We start from the raw sequence: 20370 nt of genomic DNA on the forward strand, positions 1-20370 counted from the left end.
TAATTCATATTTGCTAATTCCACACGTTCCATCAATTTCATTTGCCATTCCTCCTTTGTTGGCGTAGTTCCCTCTGTCCATTTCTGAGCATATATCATTCAGGCTGCTGTGATTGCGTCAAGTAACAAATCATTTTGATCTGTGGGGACATCCTAATATTCCTAATAAGGAGGTTTCTGGTCTTTTTATAAAAGTCCTTTACCCTCCCCCCCCCCATTTCATTATATATCATGTATATTGTTATAGATCATCTCCCAGAAATCCTTTGCTGATTTGCATATCCACCACATATGGTGAAATGTACCCTCCGTTTCTTGATACACCAGAAATACAATTAAAATCAATATTTCATACAAACCACCACAAACCACAGTTTGGGAACCCTTGTACTAGATTTTGGGGTCCCCCCCCAAAAAATGGGCCTGTGTAAACAATATCAAAGATCAATGGTGCTGTGATCTTCAAGTACTAAACTTGGTGCACATGCATTATGGGCTTGAGATTGGAGGGCAAAGCGGAAGTCACAGTCTGGTCAGAAATGTTTCCTCCTGGCATTATCTGTTGGGGATAAGAGAGAGAGAGAAGAGAAAGCAGGCTTTGCTCCTGAACTTGGTGCAGAAGGAACCTCAGCAATACAGTCTGAACGGAGGCCAGGATTTGTTATGTGAAATAAGCTTTCTTCCTTGGGTGACAATAAAACATTCTTCTTAAGCGGGAATGTTTTGCTTGGTGTCTGGGCAGCTGGTGAAAGAACTGAGGATTATTTATTGAGGTTTTAAATAATTTTTAATGGCTCCTTTTCCTGATTTTATTCTCTTGTGCTGTATTCCACTTGAAGATGAGTGCCTTTTCCATAATTAAGTTCTGGACACTTTCTTGAAGCTCATTTGTGATAATTTATTAAGGAACAAAATGCCATCGCACCAACCGGCTGTTAGAACAAACCAACCCAAAACTAAACGTCACACACAAACACAGGGCTGAGCAGAAAACATTTTCAATTCATTATGGTGTCACTCACCCAGGCTCTCCCACAGTAGGGTAGGCATGTGTGTGTGTGTGTGTGTGTGTGTGTGAGAGAGAGAGAGAGAGAGAGAGAGATGATGATATGATGGTGTAAGCCAGAGGTCAGCAACCTAAGGCCCATGGGTTCCAGCCCATGAGCTTCCTAGAACCGGCCCACGGCCGTTCCATGGATCGGCATGGGGATTCCATGCTTTATTCCATGTTTTTCCCCCACAGCGCAATTTTTTTTCTCGCTGCAGGGACCGACTTCTGGGTTGGAAAAGTGCCGGAAATAGCATGTGCGCATGCGCACGGGCGTTCCTCTGTCCCGGAAGTGCGCCGGAAAAAGCATGTGTGCATGCATATGGGAGTGCATGCACATGCTATTTTCGGCGCACTTCCGGGACGGAGGAATGCCCGTGCGCATGCACACACGCTATTTCCAGCGCTCTTCTGACCCGGAAGAGTGCCAGAAATAGCTTGAACGCACGCACACGCACACTCCGGCCCACAGAGAGGTCTGCTGGGGAGTGGACCAGCCCGGCCTCAAAAAACGTTGCCGACCCCTGGTGTAAGCAGATGTCACCTGATGGAACAGCTTTTAGTTTTTCTAAGAACTGGAATATCTGTTCTCAGTGCTCTTTTTCTAAAAAAAAAATATTCAGGGTTACTCTCATTTTGACTCAGGAAAACCACGATTTTATAGTTCAAATCGGGGAAAATAAATACAGTAAATGGACAAAAGTACAAAGATTCACAAAATGTTTAGGGGTATGCATACCCCTGTGTCCCCCCAGAGAAAAAGGACTGTGTGTTCTTATCCAGAACCAAAGAACAATGCCGATTCAAAGGCAGAATTCAGAAGCACGGTACAGCTAATGAGGAAAAACAATGGTATAGTGACAAAAATCAGGACAACATGACTACAACAATCTGGGACAGGCTTCCCCCAACATTGAAAGAGGCAGGCCTAATCTGAGACAGTTACTGGATGCCTTTAAGGGCTTCTCCAGATGTCCTTAAAGGACCTTCATGAGAAAGGACCTTTAGCTACAAAGGCCTTGTCCCTCCTCTGTTTCTGCTTGTCTAAGGAATGGATGAAGGCAGGAGGGAGAGGACATCAACACCTGTGAATCAGGTGAAAAGGAGAGCATGGGTAATAACCGTTTTAAGCAAGCTGCTAGTGTCTGACCACAATTGTATATTTTTATGCATTGCAGTTGGAACTGTCTGCTTTGCGGCTTTTTGCAGCCCTGGTTTTGACAGCACGTAAAAACGCGGGTGGCACTGAGGGACGCGGGTGGCGCTGAGGGACGCGGGTGGCACGAGGGACGCGGGTGGCACTGTGGGTAAAACCTCAGCGCCTAGGACTTGCCGATCGCATGGTTGGCGGTTTGAATCCCCGCGGCGGGGTGAGCTCCCGTCTTTCGGTCCCTGCTCCTGCCCACCTAGCAGTTCAAAAGCACATCAAAGTGCAAGTAGATAAATAGGTACCGCTTTATAGCGGGAAGGTAAACGGCGTTTCCGTGTGCTGCGCTGGTGCTGGCTCACCAGAGCAGCTTCGTCACGCTGGCCACGTGACCCGGACAGCACTGGCCCCCGGCCTCTTGAGTGAGATGGGCGCACAACCCTAGAGTCGGACACGACTGGCCCGTACGGGCAGGGGTACCTTTACCTTTAAAAACCTTTTAAAATGCCAGCTGGTTGGCTTTTGATCTGCAGGGGAGACCCTCTGCCTGATCGATCACATCCCTCCCAACATAATCACCTTCCTTTGATCAACATGGGCTCTTGAACTTAACCCTAACCACAGTGTGGACTCATTGCCTTCCACAAATATATTGGGGGAGAGGGGAGCGGACAGAACCCGCTTTCAGTGCTGCTCGCACCTGAAAAAGGGCAAACTGCTTTGCTCCCATTTCGCACCCAGAGCTTCCTGCTGAAATCCGGTAACTGTCGAGTGAGGGGTTGCCCTGCGTTGGTTCACCATAATGCAAAAGTCTGTGTCCCCAACCCCACACCGAGGTATCTGGTTGGCCACTGTGAAAACAGGATGCTGGACTAGATTTTGTGCAAATAAAAGATAACGGAAGAGGAGATTGTGGGAGAGATACTTGATGTGAGGGAGGTGGATGACAACAGGAGAAATACGTCTACACATTACACATCCAACCTGCAAATGTCTACGTCCTAAGTGACATTTTACACTTATTTTCAGCTGCTTTTGGTTTTAATGTGAAAAGGAGTTCTGTCCCATGGGGAGGAATCCAAGGCGCCATACAGCTCAAAGGGCCAGAGGGCACCCAAACTCAGCAGGGATGTCTCACTGTGTTTTGAAGTAAATTCACGTTCCCATCTAAGAAATGGAGGAGGGGTGTCTATGACGTCCGGAGACCAAAGTTACTTCACGGCACCACTGAGGGAAAAGCTGCCCCTTGTTCCAAGCTGCTTCAGAAAGGGCCCTTTTCTGTGTGGATTCTCCAATGTGTAAGAATGTTCTCCCAACCAATCAAGAGGATTTGAAAGGCGACTGTCATTACCTCAATGCCTCAGTTTCAGGAGCAGACAGCAGGCCTGGTTTGATCCAGCAAGACTGTTTCTCTCTTCTGCATTTATCCTTATATTTCGTAAGCCCCAAATTACAGCAGAAACCTTCTCCAACATCGGTCTCGAATAATTTTTAAACGTGATGCATTTTGCCCAAAACTTATTACACTTTGGGAGCAGGGTTTTGTTTTTTTTAAAAAAGAGGAAACATTCATAAGGTGTCAAGCACTGCATGGGTTTTCTGGTGATGCATGAGCTTATCTTTCCGGGGGAAGGTTTTTTGGCACTTTGAGCATTCGTGTGGTTTTGATTCCGCATGGGTTCTCTGGTGTCTTACCAGCTTCTCCTTCTGGAAGAAGCTTTTCCCACACTCAGAACACGCGAATGGCTTCTCCCCCGTGTGGATCCGCTGGTGCCGAATCAACTGCGCACTCTGGCAGAAGCTTTTCCCACACTCGGGGCACCCGTAAGGCTTCTCTCCCGTGTGCATCCGCAGGTGAATGTCAAGGTATGACTTCCTGCTGAAGTTTTTCCCGCACTGAAGGCACTCATAAGGCTTCTCCCCCGTGTGCATCCTCTGGTGTCGAATCAGCTGTCCTCTCTGGCAGAAGCATTTCCCACACTGTAGGCAAGCGTAGGGCTTCTCTCCCGTGTGGATTCTCTGGTGTCTGATCAGCTGCCCGCTCTGGCAGAAGCTCTTCCCGCACTGCGGACACTCGTAAGGCTTCTCCCCAGTATGGATCCTCTGGTGGGTGACGAGCGAGGACTTGTTGCTGAAGCTCTTCGCACAGTGCAAACACTCGTATGGCTTCTCGCCCGTGTGGATTCTCTGGTGGGTGATAAGATGCGACCGCGTGCTGAAGCTCTTCCCGCACTGCGGGCACTCGTAAGGCCTCTCCCCCAAGTGGATTCTCTGGTGTGCAAGAAGGTTCTCCCTCTGGCAGAAGCTCTTCCCGCACTCAAGGCACTCGTAGGGCCTCTCGGCCGTGTGGATCATCTGGTGCACGATGAGCCCCGATTGGTGCTCGAACCCCTGCCCGCATTTGCGGCACATGTGGCACTCCTCTCCTGCGCGGATCGCGTTATCAGCCACGGCGGTTTCCACCTCCTGAATGGAGATGCCCCACATCTTCACGGCCCGCTGCCACTGCTGCCTGTCGGACTTGTAGCCCTGATCGAAGGCTTCGGACTTCACAGAAACGGAAACCCCCGGGAACCTCCCGTCAGAACTGGCTGACCTAGGGCCTTCTTGATGCGTCCTGCCCATCTCGCTCTCACTGGCAGTGCCGTCGCCTGAAGAGATTAGAGAGACAAGAAAACACAGGCCGAGATATCACTCCATCTGATAGGAGAGGAGGAAAACAGAAGGTACCATGGAGGCAGAACAATGGACTCCATCCTACCGCTTCAAAACAAAGGTGGCAAGAGTTTTGAGGTGATAGGATGAAGCCCATTGTGTCTGACTGGAACATTTCTTCTCAAACTCGGAGGTTTGGGTTGTGAGTGCTGCTGCTTTTTAAGACAAAACAGTACCATTTACACACAAGATATTAGGCTCAGGGGAACTGCAAGGTTTAGTGAGGTGTAGACACACAGAGAGAAAACTTTAGAAATAATAATAATTTATTTATATCCCACCCATCTGGCTGAGTTTCCCCAGCCACGCTGGGCAGCTCCCAATCAAGTGTTAAAAACAATACAGCATTAAATATTAAAAACTTCCCTAAACAGTGCTGCCTTCAGGTGTCTTTTAAAGATAAGATAGCTACTTATTTCCTTCACATCTGAAGGGAGGGCGTTCCACAGGGCGGGTGCCACAGAAAAGGCCCTTTGTCTGGTTCCCTGTAACCTCGCTTCTCGCAGCGAGGGAACCGCCAGAAGGCCCTCGGTGCTGGATCTCAGTGTCCAGGCAGAACGATGGGAGTGGAGACGCTCCTTCAGGTATACTGGACGGAAGCCATTTGGGGCTTTAAAGGTCAATAATGTGATAGGAATTTTATGGTCTTAGATATATGGTAATGTTCATAACTGCACATACATAGATCAACACAGGAAGACCAACCTGGAACCATTTTGATTCCTAAACTGACCAAATCCTTTTTCTGCAAGGTTAAACTGGAAAAGCCTCCCCATTGTCTCTTTCCTCACAAGATATGTCTGTTTGAATAAGGTGTGAGCCTGTGACCTGGCCCAGGAAATAAGTATTTTACCACTACAAAAGAATGGCCAGGCTCCCCAGGAAATCCAATCAAGTAACTTGCCAGACAGGAGATAAACTGTGACAGGAGAAAAAACATTTAAATTTCTGTGATGTAGGTGGGATGTATCTGAGGGGTGGTCTTAGGTTACACCCCTTCTGTGATGTATGCATAATGTTTCTGGGGTTGTCTTGATCTACAGGATGGGAATTTCAAGGTCTTTATAAGCCCTTGCACAGCAATTTTGGGGGTCCTCTTCCTCTCCTGCGTGTGAGGGGAGCACCCTGTTGCAACAGATCAATAAAGATCAGGCTTACTAGCTGCTTTGCTTCTCAATATTCTCTGGTTGGCCTCTGTTACTCTCTCCTACCAATAGGGAACCTATGTAAGGATTCTATATGGGCTCTTGGATACCCCATAAGGGAAAAGGGCATATTTTTTATTTACAACAGCACCAACACTTTGAATTGTGCTCGGAAACATACTGGGAGAAAAACAACCTAGAGGAGGCCCTAACCCAACAAACACCCCCTGAGCTGTGGCACTCCTTCCTTTTGAATACTTACTTTCACAGTACTCGGCTGCCAGGAAAATGTCATCCTGAGATCCCCCTGGGAAAACGTGGGGCGTGTCTTCCAGATGTGGGATCCCTGCTCCCGGAGGAGGTTCTTCTTTGATCTCATTTGCAGCTGTGACGCAGGGAAAGAGAAAGACCAGGAGGGAAATAGGAGTCCCTTTTTCATAAAAGGGTTCTAGACTGCGCACAACCTATACTGTAGTGGAAACACCAGAAAATATATTGTAACCCTGGCTGGATCTAGAGACATCAAAGAAGCGTTTCGGTTAAACGTATTATAAACTCACACAGGGAAATTGGGTTGGGAAAGTCGGGACTCCACAAAGTCATCTGGTGTCACAGTGTTATACTGCATATACAACACATATAAAAGGCATTTTTCTTTACCAATTCAGCTGAGTCCCCAGGGTTTCCCAAATGTGGATGTCCTGTTGTTTTGGACTACAACTCCCATCATCCCTAGCTAGCAGGTTCCATGGTCAGGGGTGATGGGAATTGTAGTCCAAAAACAACAGGAGATCCACATTTGGGAAACACTGTTGTAACCCAGGGAGGTGTCAGTGGCCTGGCACAACTGTTTCTGAAGGCAACCCTGTTTAGGGAAGTTTTTAATGTCTGATGTTTTATCGTGTTTTTAATATTCTGTTGGGAGCTGCCCAGAGTGGCTGGGGAAGCCCAGCCAGATGGGGTATAAATAATAAATTGTGATGATGATGATGTCCACCATTGTGTGTGGCCTTTCACAGAAGCAGGCCTTCACTGCTTTCCTAAGCCTGGCAGTGGTTAACGCTGAATTGTGCTGTCTGCTTTCCAAGCCTCAAGTCCTGATTCATGGGATTGTTCCCTGTACATGGTACATTGTTCCCTGTACTGCAGTACACTGGGAGGATCCCAATATCCTGTTTGCCTGCCTACCTGTTTGCCAGATAATGAGATCCCTGGTGCCCGGTGCAGGTAATTTAGCAATTGCACCTCATGGATGCAAGCCCTAGCATTTGACCTAGAGAGTTGAGCTTTGGCGCAGGCCAGAAGGCTGCCATCGGATTTTGTGCGACCCATTGGCCAGCTTGAGGTCTCTCTGTCTCTTTGCAGCTGAAGGGAGGTGTCACCATCGGCTTGCTTGGTACGTTGTTACTCTTGCGAATGATTTTGCTGCTGTTTAATAAATCTTTACCACTTCTTCACCACTTACATCACACATTTACTCCCGAACCCTTGGGGTGAAAAGAACCCCCTTGCTTTTGGCAAGACCTTCAAAGCACATTATTTCCCTCAAAATGTGAGGGGTCAATAGAAGAAGAAGAAGAAGAAGAAGAAGAAGAAGAAGAAGAGGAGAGTTTGGATTTGATATCCTGCCTTTCACTCCCTTTAAGGAGTCTCAAAGCGGCTAACATTCTCCTTTCCCTTCCTCCCCCACAACAAACACTCTGTGAGGTGAGTGGGGCTGAGAGACTTCAAAGAAGTGTGACTGGCCCAAGGTCACCCAGCAGTTGCATGTGGAGGAGCGGAGACGCGAACCCGGTTCCCCAGAGTACGAGACTACCGCTCTTAACCACTACACCACACTGGCTCCTAGCAGTACCCAGAATTCTTCAAAAGAAATAATGTGCTTCTAATATGCTTTAAAAGGTCCAGCTCTGAGGGCCTTCTGGCGGCTCCCTCACTGCAAGAAGTGAGGTTACAGAGAACCAGGCAGAGGGCCTTCTCGGTAGTGGCACCTGCCCTGTGGAATGCCCTCCCATCAGATGTCAAGGAAATAAGCAACTATCTTACTTTTAAGAAACATCTGAAGGCAGGCCTGTTTAGGGAAGTTTTTAATGTTTAATGCTGTATTGTGTTTTTAATATTCGGTTGGAAGCCGCCCAGAGTGGCTGGGGAAACCCAGCCAGATGGGCGGGGTATAACTAATAATAATAATAATAATAATAATAATAATTACGCAGCCCAGGGTCAAAGTTAAAAACAATGAATCCTGAGGGGATCATCTTCCTGCACTCTTTAGTATATGCATTTTTTGTACACCTCACTTGGTCGGAGAACTCCACTGAAAAATCTGGAGAAGTGCAAATTTAGAAAGATATCTGTGTTTCAGTTTATGTATTGCTTCAGAAAGTACGAGTGAATATAATTTCTCCCTCATCCCTAGCTCTGTCACTGAACTACAGGGGATTCCTCAAAGGCCTAGGAACAGGGGAAGATACCCTATGTGGATTAGACCATTTGGCCATCCAGTTCAGTAATGCCAACTCTGACTGGCAGCAATCCAGTGTCGCAGGCAGAGGCCTTTTTCTAGTCCTGCTCTGTGGGATACTTTAAGTGGAGATGGACCTGCGGTACTCTGTATGCTTATCGTCACGGAGCTATGTCTCACTCACAGAACCAAAAGGGCACAGTCACTCCAATCACCTGGGCAGGAGTCCCAGACAACTCCTGAGTCTCCATTTGTTGCACTGAAAGACGTCCTTGGGTTGTCTTGGTGATGGCAAATACAATTCAGAGTGAGAACATCACTTCCAAAATCAGCCGAAACAATTTCTGAACTCTTTGGAATTATCAAATAACTCCTCAAATTGTTTGGGTGTGCCTTTGAAATATAAATATTATTTAGATCTATATATAGTGCACATGAGAATAAATTTTGGCAACCTCACCAGCTCTTAGGGGGGATTATAAATTTTTTTAGGCATGAATCACACAGGTGAGCAGTTACCTGCAAAACCTCCTTTTCCTGTTTCCTCAGGGTCTTGAGTGAATAAATCTTCCTTTCCTTCCGGCCAGGGGACAGGGTCTGGTTTGGGAATCAAAAGTCCTTTACAGAAGGGAAGAAAACACAGGAAGTTAAGGAGTGATTTCTGTCATCTCAAATCATCTAAGCTAAAAAAAACGTGTCCCTGACCTGCTACTTTTCTATCTACGGGGAAATATTTCCCTGTTTTTTAAAAAGATGAAGGAACACTTAAAAACATACAACTGCAGAGCTGCAATTCCCAGAGTAGCTTAACAATCAGTCCCTCTCTACCCAGGAATTCTGGGACTTGTAGCTCTGTGAGGGGAATAATAATTTCATTATTTATCTAACTATATACCAAAACCCTCCAACGGTCTCCTATCTTTCAGTATATGTTGGAGGACAGAGTGGAAAGCTGAGCAGAAGGGGAAATCAAATGAGAGAAAAAGGGGTGCAGCCAGCCAGAATTCCAAACTGAAGTTGACTCTGCTGCAACATTTTATCGCAGGTTCCACTTGTAAGCTAAGAAACGGAAGGGACATACAGTCGTACCTTGGTTTTCAAACAGCTTACTTCTCAAGCATTTTGTCTCCCAAATGCCGCAAACCCGGAAGTGAGTGTTCCGGTTTGCGAACTATTTTTAGAAGCCGAACGTCCGACGGGGCTTCCGCGGCTTCCAATTGGCTGCAGGAGCTTCCTGCAGCCAATCAAAAGCTGCGCTTTGTTTCCAAAGTTGAATGGACTTCCGGAAAGGATTTCGTTTGACTTCCAATGTATGACTGTACTAGAGTCAATTCTATTTTTAAAGAGGAGACTATCCCTGATAAATAGTCGTGGTTGACATACATGGAAGACACAAGCTGCGAAAGTGAAAGAAGATTGGAGGAAGTTTAAAGATTATCTACAGAAATATTATAAGATTAATGAATGTTAGAAGACATCAGATTGAATGTGAAAGGTTATTAGTAAAAAGTTTAAAAATTAAAAGATCTAATATTTTAAGATACAAGAAAATCAAGTTATATTAAGATACTAAAATTAAGATTAAAATTAATTAAGACAGAGGGAAGGGATTTGTTGTCTGAATATATGATTTGGAATACAGAGAAGGGAGGTCTGGGGAAGTCGGAGAAATAAGTTAATGCAAGGAATATAATGAAGATAAAATTGTTTTTATTTTTGTCTTTTTTCTTGATACTTTTTGCTGTTTTGTGTTTGTGTAATATTGTATTTCTTTTTTCGTTTTTGTTGTTGTTCATCTTTTGTTGTTTCATTTTGTATGTAAAACTTAATAAAATATTTATTAAAAAAAAGGAAGACACAAGCTGCTCTTTCCCTCCCCTTTGCTCCCTTACAGGCTACTTGAGAGGAGATTCTTACCCAATGAGGCCATATTCCCATAATTCTCCAGCGTGACCTCCTTGTACAGAACTCTTTGGTCCGGATCCATCAAGGCCCATTCTTCCTCTGCAAAGTAAACCGCCACCTCCTCGAAGGCCAACGGTCCCTGAAATGAGGAAAATGTCGCTTCCTCAACGTTTGCTGTCTAAATTATTATTTATTGCCTTTATATCCCCCCAGGAGCTCAAGCGGATGTAATTGGTTCACACTCCCCCCCAGCTCATCTCCTGTTGTTATCATATAATTATAGAGTTGGAAGGGGGTCCTAAGGGTCATCTAGTCCAACCCCCAGCAATAGAGGGGGGTCATCACCTCAACAACCTTGTAAGGTGGGTTAGGCTAAGAGACAGTGACAGGCCCAAGGTCGGCCAGTAAGGTTCATGGCTGGGATTACCCAGGTTCTAGTCCGACACTCTAACCCAGGGGTCAGCAAACATTTTCAGCCACTGTCCCTCAGACCTTGTGGGGTGCCAGGCTATATTTTGAAAGGAAAAGAATAAATGAATTCCTATGCCCCACAAATAACCCAGAGATGCATTTTAAATACAGTGGTACCTCGGGTTACAGACGCTTCAGGTTATAGACTCCACTCACCCAGAAATAGTACCTCGGGTTAAGAACTTTACTTCAGGATGAGAACAGAAATGTTCTGGAAGTCGAACGGACTTCTGGAATGGATTCCGTTTGACTCCCAAGGTACGAACCAGAAAAAAGTGTGTGCATCCAACATCCAGCAAATTCTCAACCACATGGCAAACCACCTCAACTACATCTCTATTCCCTCTTCCTCGCCTTCTCTCCCCAACCTCCGCAACTCCCATGTTGAGGCCTTACCTGAGTTGGCTCCGGAGCAGGATGAAGAGATGAGCCACAGGAAATCAGAGGCTGTGTCCCACTGGCTACAAGGCGGGAAGGGATGGGAGAGGCAAAATGGGAGACAGGCCACCATTATGTTCGTTTCATTTATTCAAAACATTTCTCAGGTCTCCACTCTTCTAATTCTACAGTTATATTATTCTACTCTACAATACTATTGTTCTAAAGTAATAGCCACAATATTTAAAAGGGACGCGGGTGGTGCTGTGGTCTAAACCACAGAGCCTAGGGCTTGCCGATCAGAAGGTCGGCGGTTCGAATCCCTGCGACGGGGTGAGCTTCCTTTGCTCAGTCCCTGCTCCTGCCAACCTAGCAGTTCAAAAGCACGTCAAAGTGCAAGTAGATAAATAGGGACTGCTCCGGTGGGAAGGTAAACGGCGTTTCCATGTGCTGCTCTGGTTTGCCAGAAGCAGCTTAGTCATGCTGGCCACATGACCCGGAAGCTGTACGCCGGCTCCCTCGGCCAGTAAAGCGAGATGAGCGCCACAACCCCAGAGTCGGTCACGCCTGGACCTAATGGTCAGGGGTCCCTTTACCTTTTTATTATTGTAAAACCGCTCTGGGAATTGTGGCTCTGGGTACAGAATAGGGGTCTTCCCAGGATCCTTTGGGGGAAGCCGTGATGGTATGAATCAGCTTTAAATGTAGGTTGTTTATGTTTAATGTTATACACATATACCTAGGCCTATGCCCCCTTGAATTCATGACTGAAGGAAACAAAACCTTTGTAAACAAGCCACTTTTGTAAAGTCTCATCCATCCCATAACTCCTTACCAAGCAGACTGGCATCTTCATTCTCCTCCTCCTCCTCCTTGCATAAAGGTCCTGGCTGAACACCCAAAGGTGAGAGGAGACCCAGAGCAGTCTCCCTTTTTTCCTCCTCAGGTACCTGGAGCAACAGAGAGGACATAAGAGCATCAGAAGAGTATTCTGGATCAGACCAGTTGGCCCATCTAGTCCAGCATCCTATTCTTACTAGATGCCTGTGGGGAAGGCCCCCCTTGTTCAGGGCAGAGTGACAGAAGTTAGGAGGAGTACCAAAAGGAAACAGTGCTATTCTAGCCAGGAATGGGGAAACCTATAAGCACCTCCGGATGTTGCTGGACTACAACTCCCATCATCCCAGACCATTGACCATGCTAGCCGCAAAGGCTGATGGGAGTTGGAGTCCAGCAACACCTAGAAGGCACAGGGCTGGCAAATCTTGTTTTAGAGGAGTTTAGAGGGCGGGTTCTGTTGCCGTTGATAATAAATGGGCAGCCAGAAAATGGAGTGCAGTCATGAGTATGGAGTGAGCAGGATCCCATTTAATGGGTTTTGATGTTTTGCTTGGATTGTTTAATTTGGCAGTTTGATGGCCTTTTGTATACAGTGGTGCCTCGCAAGACGAAAATAATCCATTCCGCGGGTCTTTTCGTCTTGCGGTTTTTTCGTCTTGCGAAGCAAGCCCATTGACGGATTAGCGCTATTGACAATTTAAGGACTAAAAACGGCTTTTTAAGGCTTGGGGGATTAGCGGTTTTGCTGCTAAAATGCTTTTAGCAGCTTAGTGCTTCAGGAAAAGGGGTTTTGGAGCGGGGGAAAAATTCAGATTTTTTCGTCATTTTTTGTCTTGCGAAGCAAGCCCATAGGGAAATTCGTCTTGCGAAGCGCCTCTGCAAACGGAAAACCCTTTCGTCTTGCGGGTTTTCCGTCTTGCAAGGCATTCGTCTTGCGGGGCACCACTGTACAGTGGTATCTCGGGTTACAGACGCTTCAGGTTACAGACTCTGCTAACCCAGAAATAGTACCTCGAGTTAAGAAGTTTGCTTCAGGATGAGAACAGAAATCGTGCTCCGGCGGCAGCGGGAGGCCCCTTAGCTAAATTGGTACCTCAGCTTAAGAACAGTTTCAGGTTAAGAACGGACCTCCAGAACGAATTAAGTTCTTAACCTGAGGTACCACTGTACTGCTCTGCAAAAAAAGGTTTTTTAAAAAATAATAATAATGATAAGTGCCCCTTCGGATATTTGGTGGCCTCACCTTCCGTTCCCATCCCTGAGGCGCATCCTCTTCCTGGCTCAGCAGGAAGTCCTCTGCCAGGGCCACCGCTTCGGCACAGCTCTCTGCGCCCCCTGCCTTGACCCAGGCCTGGATCTCCGAGGGCAGGACGGCCAAGAACTGCTCCAGGACCAGCATCTCAACCATCTGCTCCTTGGTGTGCTTCTCCGGCTTCAGCCACTGACAGCACAGCTCCCGGAGCCGCCTGCAAATCTCTTGGGGTCCCTCCATCTCCCGGTAGCAGAAGTGTCTGAAGCGTTTGCGCTGGATTTCGGCGCTAATGTCACCCAGGACAGTTCCCCTTTCCACCTTGGCATCTCCCCTCCCTCTGGCATGCAGGCTCTTTGGGCCTTCCGCGTTGAGATCTGGCGAGATTTGGGTCAACCTCAGCGCTCTAGGACACCGGTCACTTTGGGCTTCCTCTCCGATGGAGACCTTATCGCCCCATCGAAGCTGCGGGTTATGCCATCCAGCTTGAGGCAGCTGCAGGCCCCTCAAAAAGTCATGCCACTGGATTTCCCAGTGTTGGGCCAAACCTTCCTCGGGTTCCTGTTTAATCTGTAGCAGTGGCGGACCTTTGGAAAAGCCTTGGGCCGTCCCAGCTTGCACAAAATGGCGGCCTTCGTCTTCTTGTTCTTCTCCAATTGAATAGTCTGGTGCTTCTGCCTCTTCCAATTTAATTCCTGCAGGCAACTCGTGAGCAAATAAAGGCTGAAATTGGAAGCCCACAGTTGCCATCCCTGATTCTCCAGACATCGAAGAGGCCTCTTTCTCTTTCGCCTCAACGGAGCTGGATCTACAGATTTGCTCTGTGCCTCTTAACTAGAGGGAGGCTGCTTCGGCCCTGTAAAACGCAAAATCTTTAGGAAAGGCTGATGGGCTAGATCTTTAGGGATCTTTGGAGGATAGAGATGGGTCACCCAGAAGGTGGATTCATTCTCAAGCCAGGGGACAGGCTTCTCCCTAAAGAAAAGAAGACATAAGCATATCGGATGAAGAGTTCTGCTGGATCAGACCTGTCTTGTCCACCATGTTGGAAAATGCCACCTCCCTGGGCTGGATGTAACTAGGAAGGCAGGCAGGTTGAGTCAGTCAGAGGTTGGTGGGGCAGTGCCCCATTTGCCCTAGGGCCTCAAGGACCAGCCTCCATTGCTCTTTCTTCTTTACAACTATTAAGGGCACAGGACCCCTGCCCTCTTTTTCATCTGACTACCCCTCTTTAGAGAGACGCGGGTGGCGCGTGGGTTAAACCACAGAGCCTAGGACTTGCTGACGGGGTGAGCTCCCGTTGCTTGGTCCCTGCTCCCGCCAACCTAGCAGTTCGAAAGCAACCAACTAAATGATTTAAGATAGTTAAAAATAAAGGTTTCAGTTGTGAAATATCAAGATTTCAAAAAGATTTGTGAGAAAATAATATTAAATTATTATCTAAAATGTATAGCTTGCTTTTAGAGTGGCATACAAAAGATTAACAGGTCAGGTTGGTAATGGACAAAGGATTTGGGACATAATGGGTTAAACCACAGAGCCTAGGACTTGCTGATCAGAAGGTCTGCGGTTGGAATCCCCCTGACGGGGGTGCGGGGGGGGGTGCCGTTGCTCAGTCCCTGCTCCTGTCAACCTAGCAGTTCAAAAGCACGTCCAAGTGCAAGTAGATAAATAGGTACCACTCCGGTGGGAAGGTAAACAGCGTTTCCGTGCTCTGCTCTGGCTCGCCAGAAGCGGCTTAGTCATGCTGGCCACATGACCCGGAAGCTGTAGCGAGATGAGCGCCGCAACCCCAGAGTCGGCCACAACTGGACTTAACGGTCAGGGGTCCCTTTACCTTTACTCCTCTTTAGACAGACTTACCTTCCATCAGGAGGCACCCCCCCATTTCTTTCCTTTCAGAGAATCCCTGAAAGGAAAGTTGTGCAGAATCCCTACAAGCTGCATTTGATTTTAAAATTAGAACCCACCTCCTCCTGGTTGCTTTAGTTAGAAGAGGCAGATAGCTAAATAAGCACGTGTGGCTTATTCCATTGTGTACACATTAGAGAAGACTCTTATTTTGCTCCTGCTGAAAGGATCCAAAACCTGGGATAGCTCAGTCGGTAGAGCACGAGACCCTTAATCTCAGGGTCGTGGGTTTGAGGCCCATGTTGTGCAAAAAATTATAATCCTGCATTGCAGGGGGTTGGACAAGACAACACTTGAGGTTCCTTCTAATTTTATAATTCAGCAACTCAGACCCTTACAACTATCCCTGACAACACCCCCACAAAAAAATTCCTGCCAGAATTGTAGAAACACCATTAGGTCGCCACCTTCCTTACCTCTGTCACGTACCTGTGCAGCCTGAGAGACCCAGAAATTAAGCAAAGGGACATTTTTTCCTGACACCCTCCCCTAAATTTTGCCTCCTAATGTGCGTGAATATTATTGCTGCCACCTTTCCACCCCGTCTCACTCCTGTACCTATTACAGCAGCCAGAGACACCGAAAATAAACAAGGGGGACATTTGTTTCCTGACACCCCTTCCCCCAATTTTCCCACCTGAACTGCAGAATCAACATTAGTCGCCACCTTTCTGCATCTACCATGCTCCTGTGTTCATTACAGAAGCCAGAGGCACGGAAAACAAACATTTTCTCCTGACATTCACACTCCGCACAGTTGCCACCTGTGTTGTGGGAACGACACTGAGTTGCCACATTTCCACCCTGTGCCAAGCTCCTGTGCTTTTCCCCCCAGCAGCCTGAGACAACAAGAAATAAACAAGAGAATCTCCCCTGTCTTCGTGGTCGTGGTTTGCCTGCTTTTTTTGACAAAAACAACATAAGCAAACCGTAATCATAAATCTTTGCACCCCAGAGGAGTTTCTTCCTCTCGTTCTGTTTATTTCAGACGCAACTCTCCAAACCTGAGCAATAGATGCAAACAATAATATTAATAATGACTACATCCTTGCAACCTCATGCAAGGGCCGGGGTGAGAGAGCATCATCCCTGCTCCTTACAGGTCCCTGTTCAGATGCCTTTTCTCCCTCTTTTTACTCTTCCATCCCTTGCAGATGAAATATTCCCTTTGTCCAAAAACAGCCACCCGCCTCCCCCCCCCTTCTTTCAACTCACCCCTCCAGCACGCCCTGCAAGCAGCACCTCTGCCCCTTCCCAAAGATCCCTGTGTGTGTCTCTGAGCCAAGGAGGCCTCTGCAAGCCCAGAAGGGAGGGAGAGAAGGAGGCAGAATAAGAAGAATAGCAATAACAACACAGGAAGGTCCTTTTGGCATCCCTCCTTCTCGGCAGCCTTTCTAGGAAGCTGGGCTCCATCTTCTCCTTTTTCTTAACCCTTTCCAAAGGCAGAGTATATATGCAAAGGTGCGTATAGTTAAAGCTCTGGTTTTCCCAGTAGTGATATATGGAAGTGAGAGCTGGAGCATAAAGAAGGATGATGCTTTTGAATTATGGTGCTGGAGGAGACTCTTGAGAGTCCCATGGACTGCAAGAAGATCAAACCTATCCATTCTTAAGGAAATCAGCCCTGAGTGCTCACTGGAAGGACAGATCCTGAAGCTGAGGCTCCAGTACTTTGGCCACCTCATGAGAAGAGAAGACTCCCTGGAAAAGACCCTGATGTTGGGAAAGATGGAGGGCACAAGGAGAAGGGGACGACAGAGGACGAGATGGTTGGACAGTGTTCTCGAAGCTACCAGCATGAGTTTGACCAAACTGCGGGAGGCAGTGGAAGACAGGAGTGCCTGGCGTGCTCTGGTCCAGGGGGTCACGAAGAGGCGGACACGACTAAACAACTAAACAACAACAACAAAGGCAGAGTAGGAGGCAAGCAGGGAACTGCCGCTGGAGGGAGAAGGAATTGATTCCACGTCATGGTTCAAAACCGCACCAGGGACATTAGGAATCTACCCATATCTGTCAACGTTTCCCTTTTTTTAAAGGGAAATTCCCTTATTCTGAATAGGATTCCTCGCACGAAAAGGGAAAAGTTGACAGCTATGAATCTACCTTAGGCCAAGTCGGACTGTTGGTCCATCTAGCTCAGGATGTCTGCACTGACTGGCAACAGCTCTCTAGGACAGGAGATTCTTTTAATCTCAGGGTTGTGGGTTCAAGGCCCAGCTTGGGCAAAATGATTCCTTCATTGCTGGGAGGGGGGTAGGTCGGGTTCCCTTCTAGTTCTACAATTCTATTGTTATTTGTTCTTACCCTCCCAGGGCTATGGTTCCCGCAGAGATTTAGTAAGGGGGAGCCATGGCTGTTTAAAGTGGCATTATGGAATCAGAATTGCAGAGTTGGGAGGGTACTCAGTGGTCCTGTAGTCCAACCCCTTGCGATGCAGGAATCTCAATCATACACGACAGGTGGCCCTCCAACCGCTGCTTAAAAACGTCCAAGAAAGGAGAGTCCACCAACTTCCGAGGGTGTCCGTTCCACCGTTGAACAGCTTTTACCGTCCAATTCTGAGCACCACGATTTAAGGAGGATATGCAAAATGAACTGGACTCCTTGGCAGGTTTTGAATAAACATACACAAATCTGTTGGTTGATAACTGTTATGTACTGAAGTTCTCACCCTGGGCCAGCAGGGTGATACTGTAGATAGTTTTCACTCAGGTCCACCTCAGTTATTTTAGGCGGGAAACCCTGGGTTGTTGTTGCTACAATGTTGACAGCCGGCTGCCTATAAAAGCAGGCCGGCTGAGCTGTTTGCAGTTCAGTTCTGTTCCAGCTTACAAAATAAAGAGCTGCTTTGGAGAAATCGCTGTGTCGTCTGCCATGTCTACCCACTATTCAACAATAACGTGATAGAAAGACAACGCAAGGATATGTATAATTTTATAACATGCAGAGAATAATATGTGCAGAGAAATCAGAAAGAGGGGCTGAGGGAAGTCGGGGAGGGAGGGAGGGAGGGAGGGAGGAAAGGGGGGAAATAATGTATGTGATTATATGATTTGATAATTTGTTATGTTCAAATTGCTTAATAAAAATATGTTTTTAAAAAAATTAAGGAGGATATTGACAAGCCAAAATGGAGGACAGAGGAGGGCAACCAAGATGATCAATGGTTTGGAAACCAAGCCTTATAAGGCATGTTTGAAGGAGCTGGGTGTGTTTAGCCAGGAAAAGAGGAGACTGAGAGGAGATATGAGATCACAAGGGCTGTCATGTGGAAGAGGGAACATGCTTGTTTTCTCCGGCTCTGGATGGCGGGACTCGAACCAATGGCTTCAAGTTGCAAGAAAGGGGAATCCAAAAAAACTTCAGGAAGAACTTTCTGGTGCAGATGAGGCCTAGCTTGTCGTGCAGGCTGAGAATTAATGATTTCCTAGAAACTAGTGACTTTTCAGAATAAACACCATGGCTTTTAAATCAGGGACAAACTGGAAAACAGGGTAAACAAATGCACGTTTATCACTGAATCACAGAGCGGGAAGGGACCCAAGGGTCATCTAGTCCAACCCCCTGCAATGCAGGAATCTCAGAGAAAGCATCCCTGGCACAGGGCCTTCCAACCTCTCCTTAAAAACCTTCAAGGAACCTCCAGAGGGAGACATTTCCACTGTCAGACAGCTCTTACCATGAGAAAATTTCCCCTGATGTTTAGTCGGAATCTCCTTTATTGTAACTTGAAGCCATGGGTTCGAGTCCTACCCTCCAGAGCAGGAGGAAACAAGCATGCGCCCTCTTCCATGGGACAGCCCTTGAGATATTGGAAGACGGCTGTCATCTCTTTAGTGCTGAAGGAAAAAATGAGTGACTCCATCTGTACATTAGCAGGGGAGTGTGTATTGCTGTCATTTGTTAAGGGCGCTGGGCATTCTCAGGAGACACTTCCATCCCCCCCAATTCCCCTCACAGAGCTACAATTCTCAGAGTTTCTTGGGAAGAGGGTCTGACGGTTAAGCCACCCAAGAAATTATGAATCTGGGCACGGAATAGGGCATCTCCCTAAGCTCTCTGCACCCTTAACATCATCATCAAACCTTTATTGGCATCATTTAGAAACATTCAGAATAAATAGGCCAATGCGATCTCGTCGCCATTTCAACAGTACAGTCATACCTCATGTTATGTTTTCTTCATGTTGCGTTCTTTCAGGTTACGTCCCGCAGCAACCCAGAAGTACCAGAAAGGGTTACTTCTGGGTTTCGCTGCTCGTGCATGCGCAGAAACGCTAAATCACGCTTCGCGCATGCACACCAAATTACGCCGCGCACCTGCGCGGATACAGTGCTTCAGGTTGCACTCTTTTCAGGTTGCGAACGGGCCTCCGGAACGGATCCCATTCGCAACCAGAGGTACCACTGTACAGTCATTTGCCAAAGGAAAGAAGAGGCGAGCAATCTATTTCACCTCTGTGGGAGTCCGGCAAGGGCAGGATCCTGTAGCATACTTTGGCAGCAGAAAATCAAACAGAGGAACTTGGCTACTGTCTTGGTGAGCTCCTGGTCTCTCCCCTGTAATAAGAAGCGTATAACCTCTGTCTCTGGTTTCCATGTTGGGATACACAGGTGGTCTAAGAACTGTTGGCGAAGATCATCATATATTTTGCAATTAAGGGCCATGAGAGCTAGAGTTTCCACCAGGTGGGCATCACATGGGCAGATCCTATCTCCTTCTGCCATACCCGCCAACCTACCCCAAAGGAGGTTAGAAGGATTACAATTGAACCTAGCCAGCGAAAAAGCCCTTCTTTCTTGCGGGTTAAACAAAAATTGTAAATAATTAAGGTTAAATTCCTGCACCCAGGGGAGTCGAAAATAAAGAGGGGAACATGTTTTTTCCGCAGCTGAGATTAGTTCCTGGCGGTCTATGTCCCACAGCCTAGTTTTTAACATGGCCTTCGTGATTGGAAAAGCCACAGCACCCAGGAGATCCTCTGAAAGCCCGAGTTGCCGTAACTTTGTGCAAAACAGTTGTAGCCCTGGGGAAAGGAAGGGGTCTGACAGAGCTTTGTTAAGTGAAGTATCTTTGTCTGCTGAAAAACAAATGT

General features: G+C 47.2%; 2 protein-coding genes across 5 annotated transcripts in view; one reads left to right on the forward strand and one right to left on the reverse strand.

Annotated features, from left to right (window-relative positions):
- The window catches only part of LOC310670196 (zinc finger protein RFP-like), a 127038-nt gene that overhangs the window by 39093 nt on the left and 67575 nt on the right, over nucleotides 1–20370 (forward strand). The gene's annotated exons all lie outside the window — the stretch shown is intronic.
- On the reverse strand, nucleotides 3755–16775 carry LOC310670193 (uncharacterized protein). Of its 3 annotated transcripts, none has more exons than XM_083425039.1 (8): nucleotides 16488–16775; nucleotides 13356–14336; nucleotides 12108–12222; nucleotides 11291–11355; nucleotides 10436–10562; nucleotides 9038–9136; nucleotides 6317–6439; nucleotides 3755–4845 (listed from the first exon to the last, which is right to left on the reverse strand). In XM_083425039.1, exons 2-8 carry the CDS (start codon nucleotides 14127–14129, stop codon nucleotides 3764–3766), a joined length of 2385 nt encoding a protein of 794 aa, XP_083281165.1. In that variant the 5' UTR covers nucleotides 14130–14336; nucleotides 16488–16775; the 3' UTR covers nucleotides 3755–3763. The 3 variants fall into 3 exon arrangements, with proteins under 3 accessions (XP_083281165.1, XP_083281166.1, XP_083281167.1); XM_083425040.1 differs by lacking the exon at nucleotides 16488–16775 and adding an exon at nucleotides 15689–16462; XM_083425041.1 differs by lacking the exon at nucleotides 6317–6439.

Source organism: Podarcis tiliguerta (assembly GCF_965153285.1).
Source record: "Podarcis tiliguerta genome assembly, chromosome: 2".
In the NCBI taxonomy this organism is placed as follows: domain Eukaryota; kingdom Metazoa; phylum Chordata; class Lepidosauria; order Squamata; family Lacertidae; genus Podarcis; species Podarcis tiliguerta.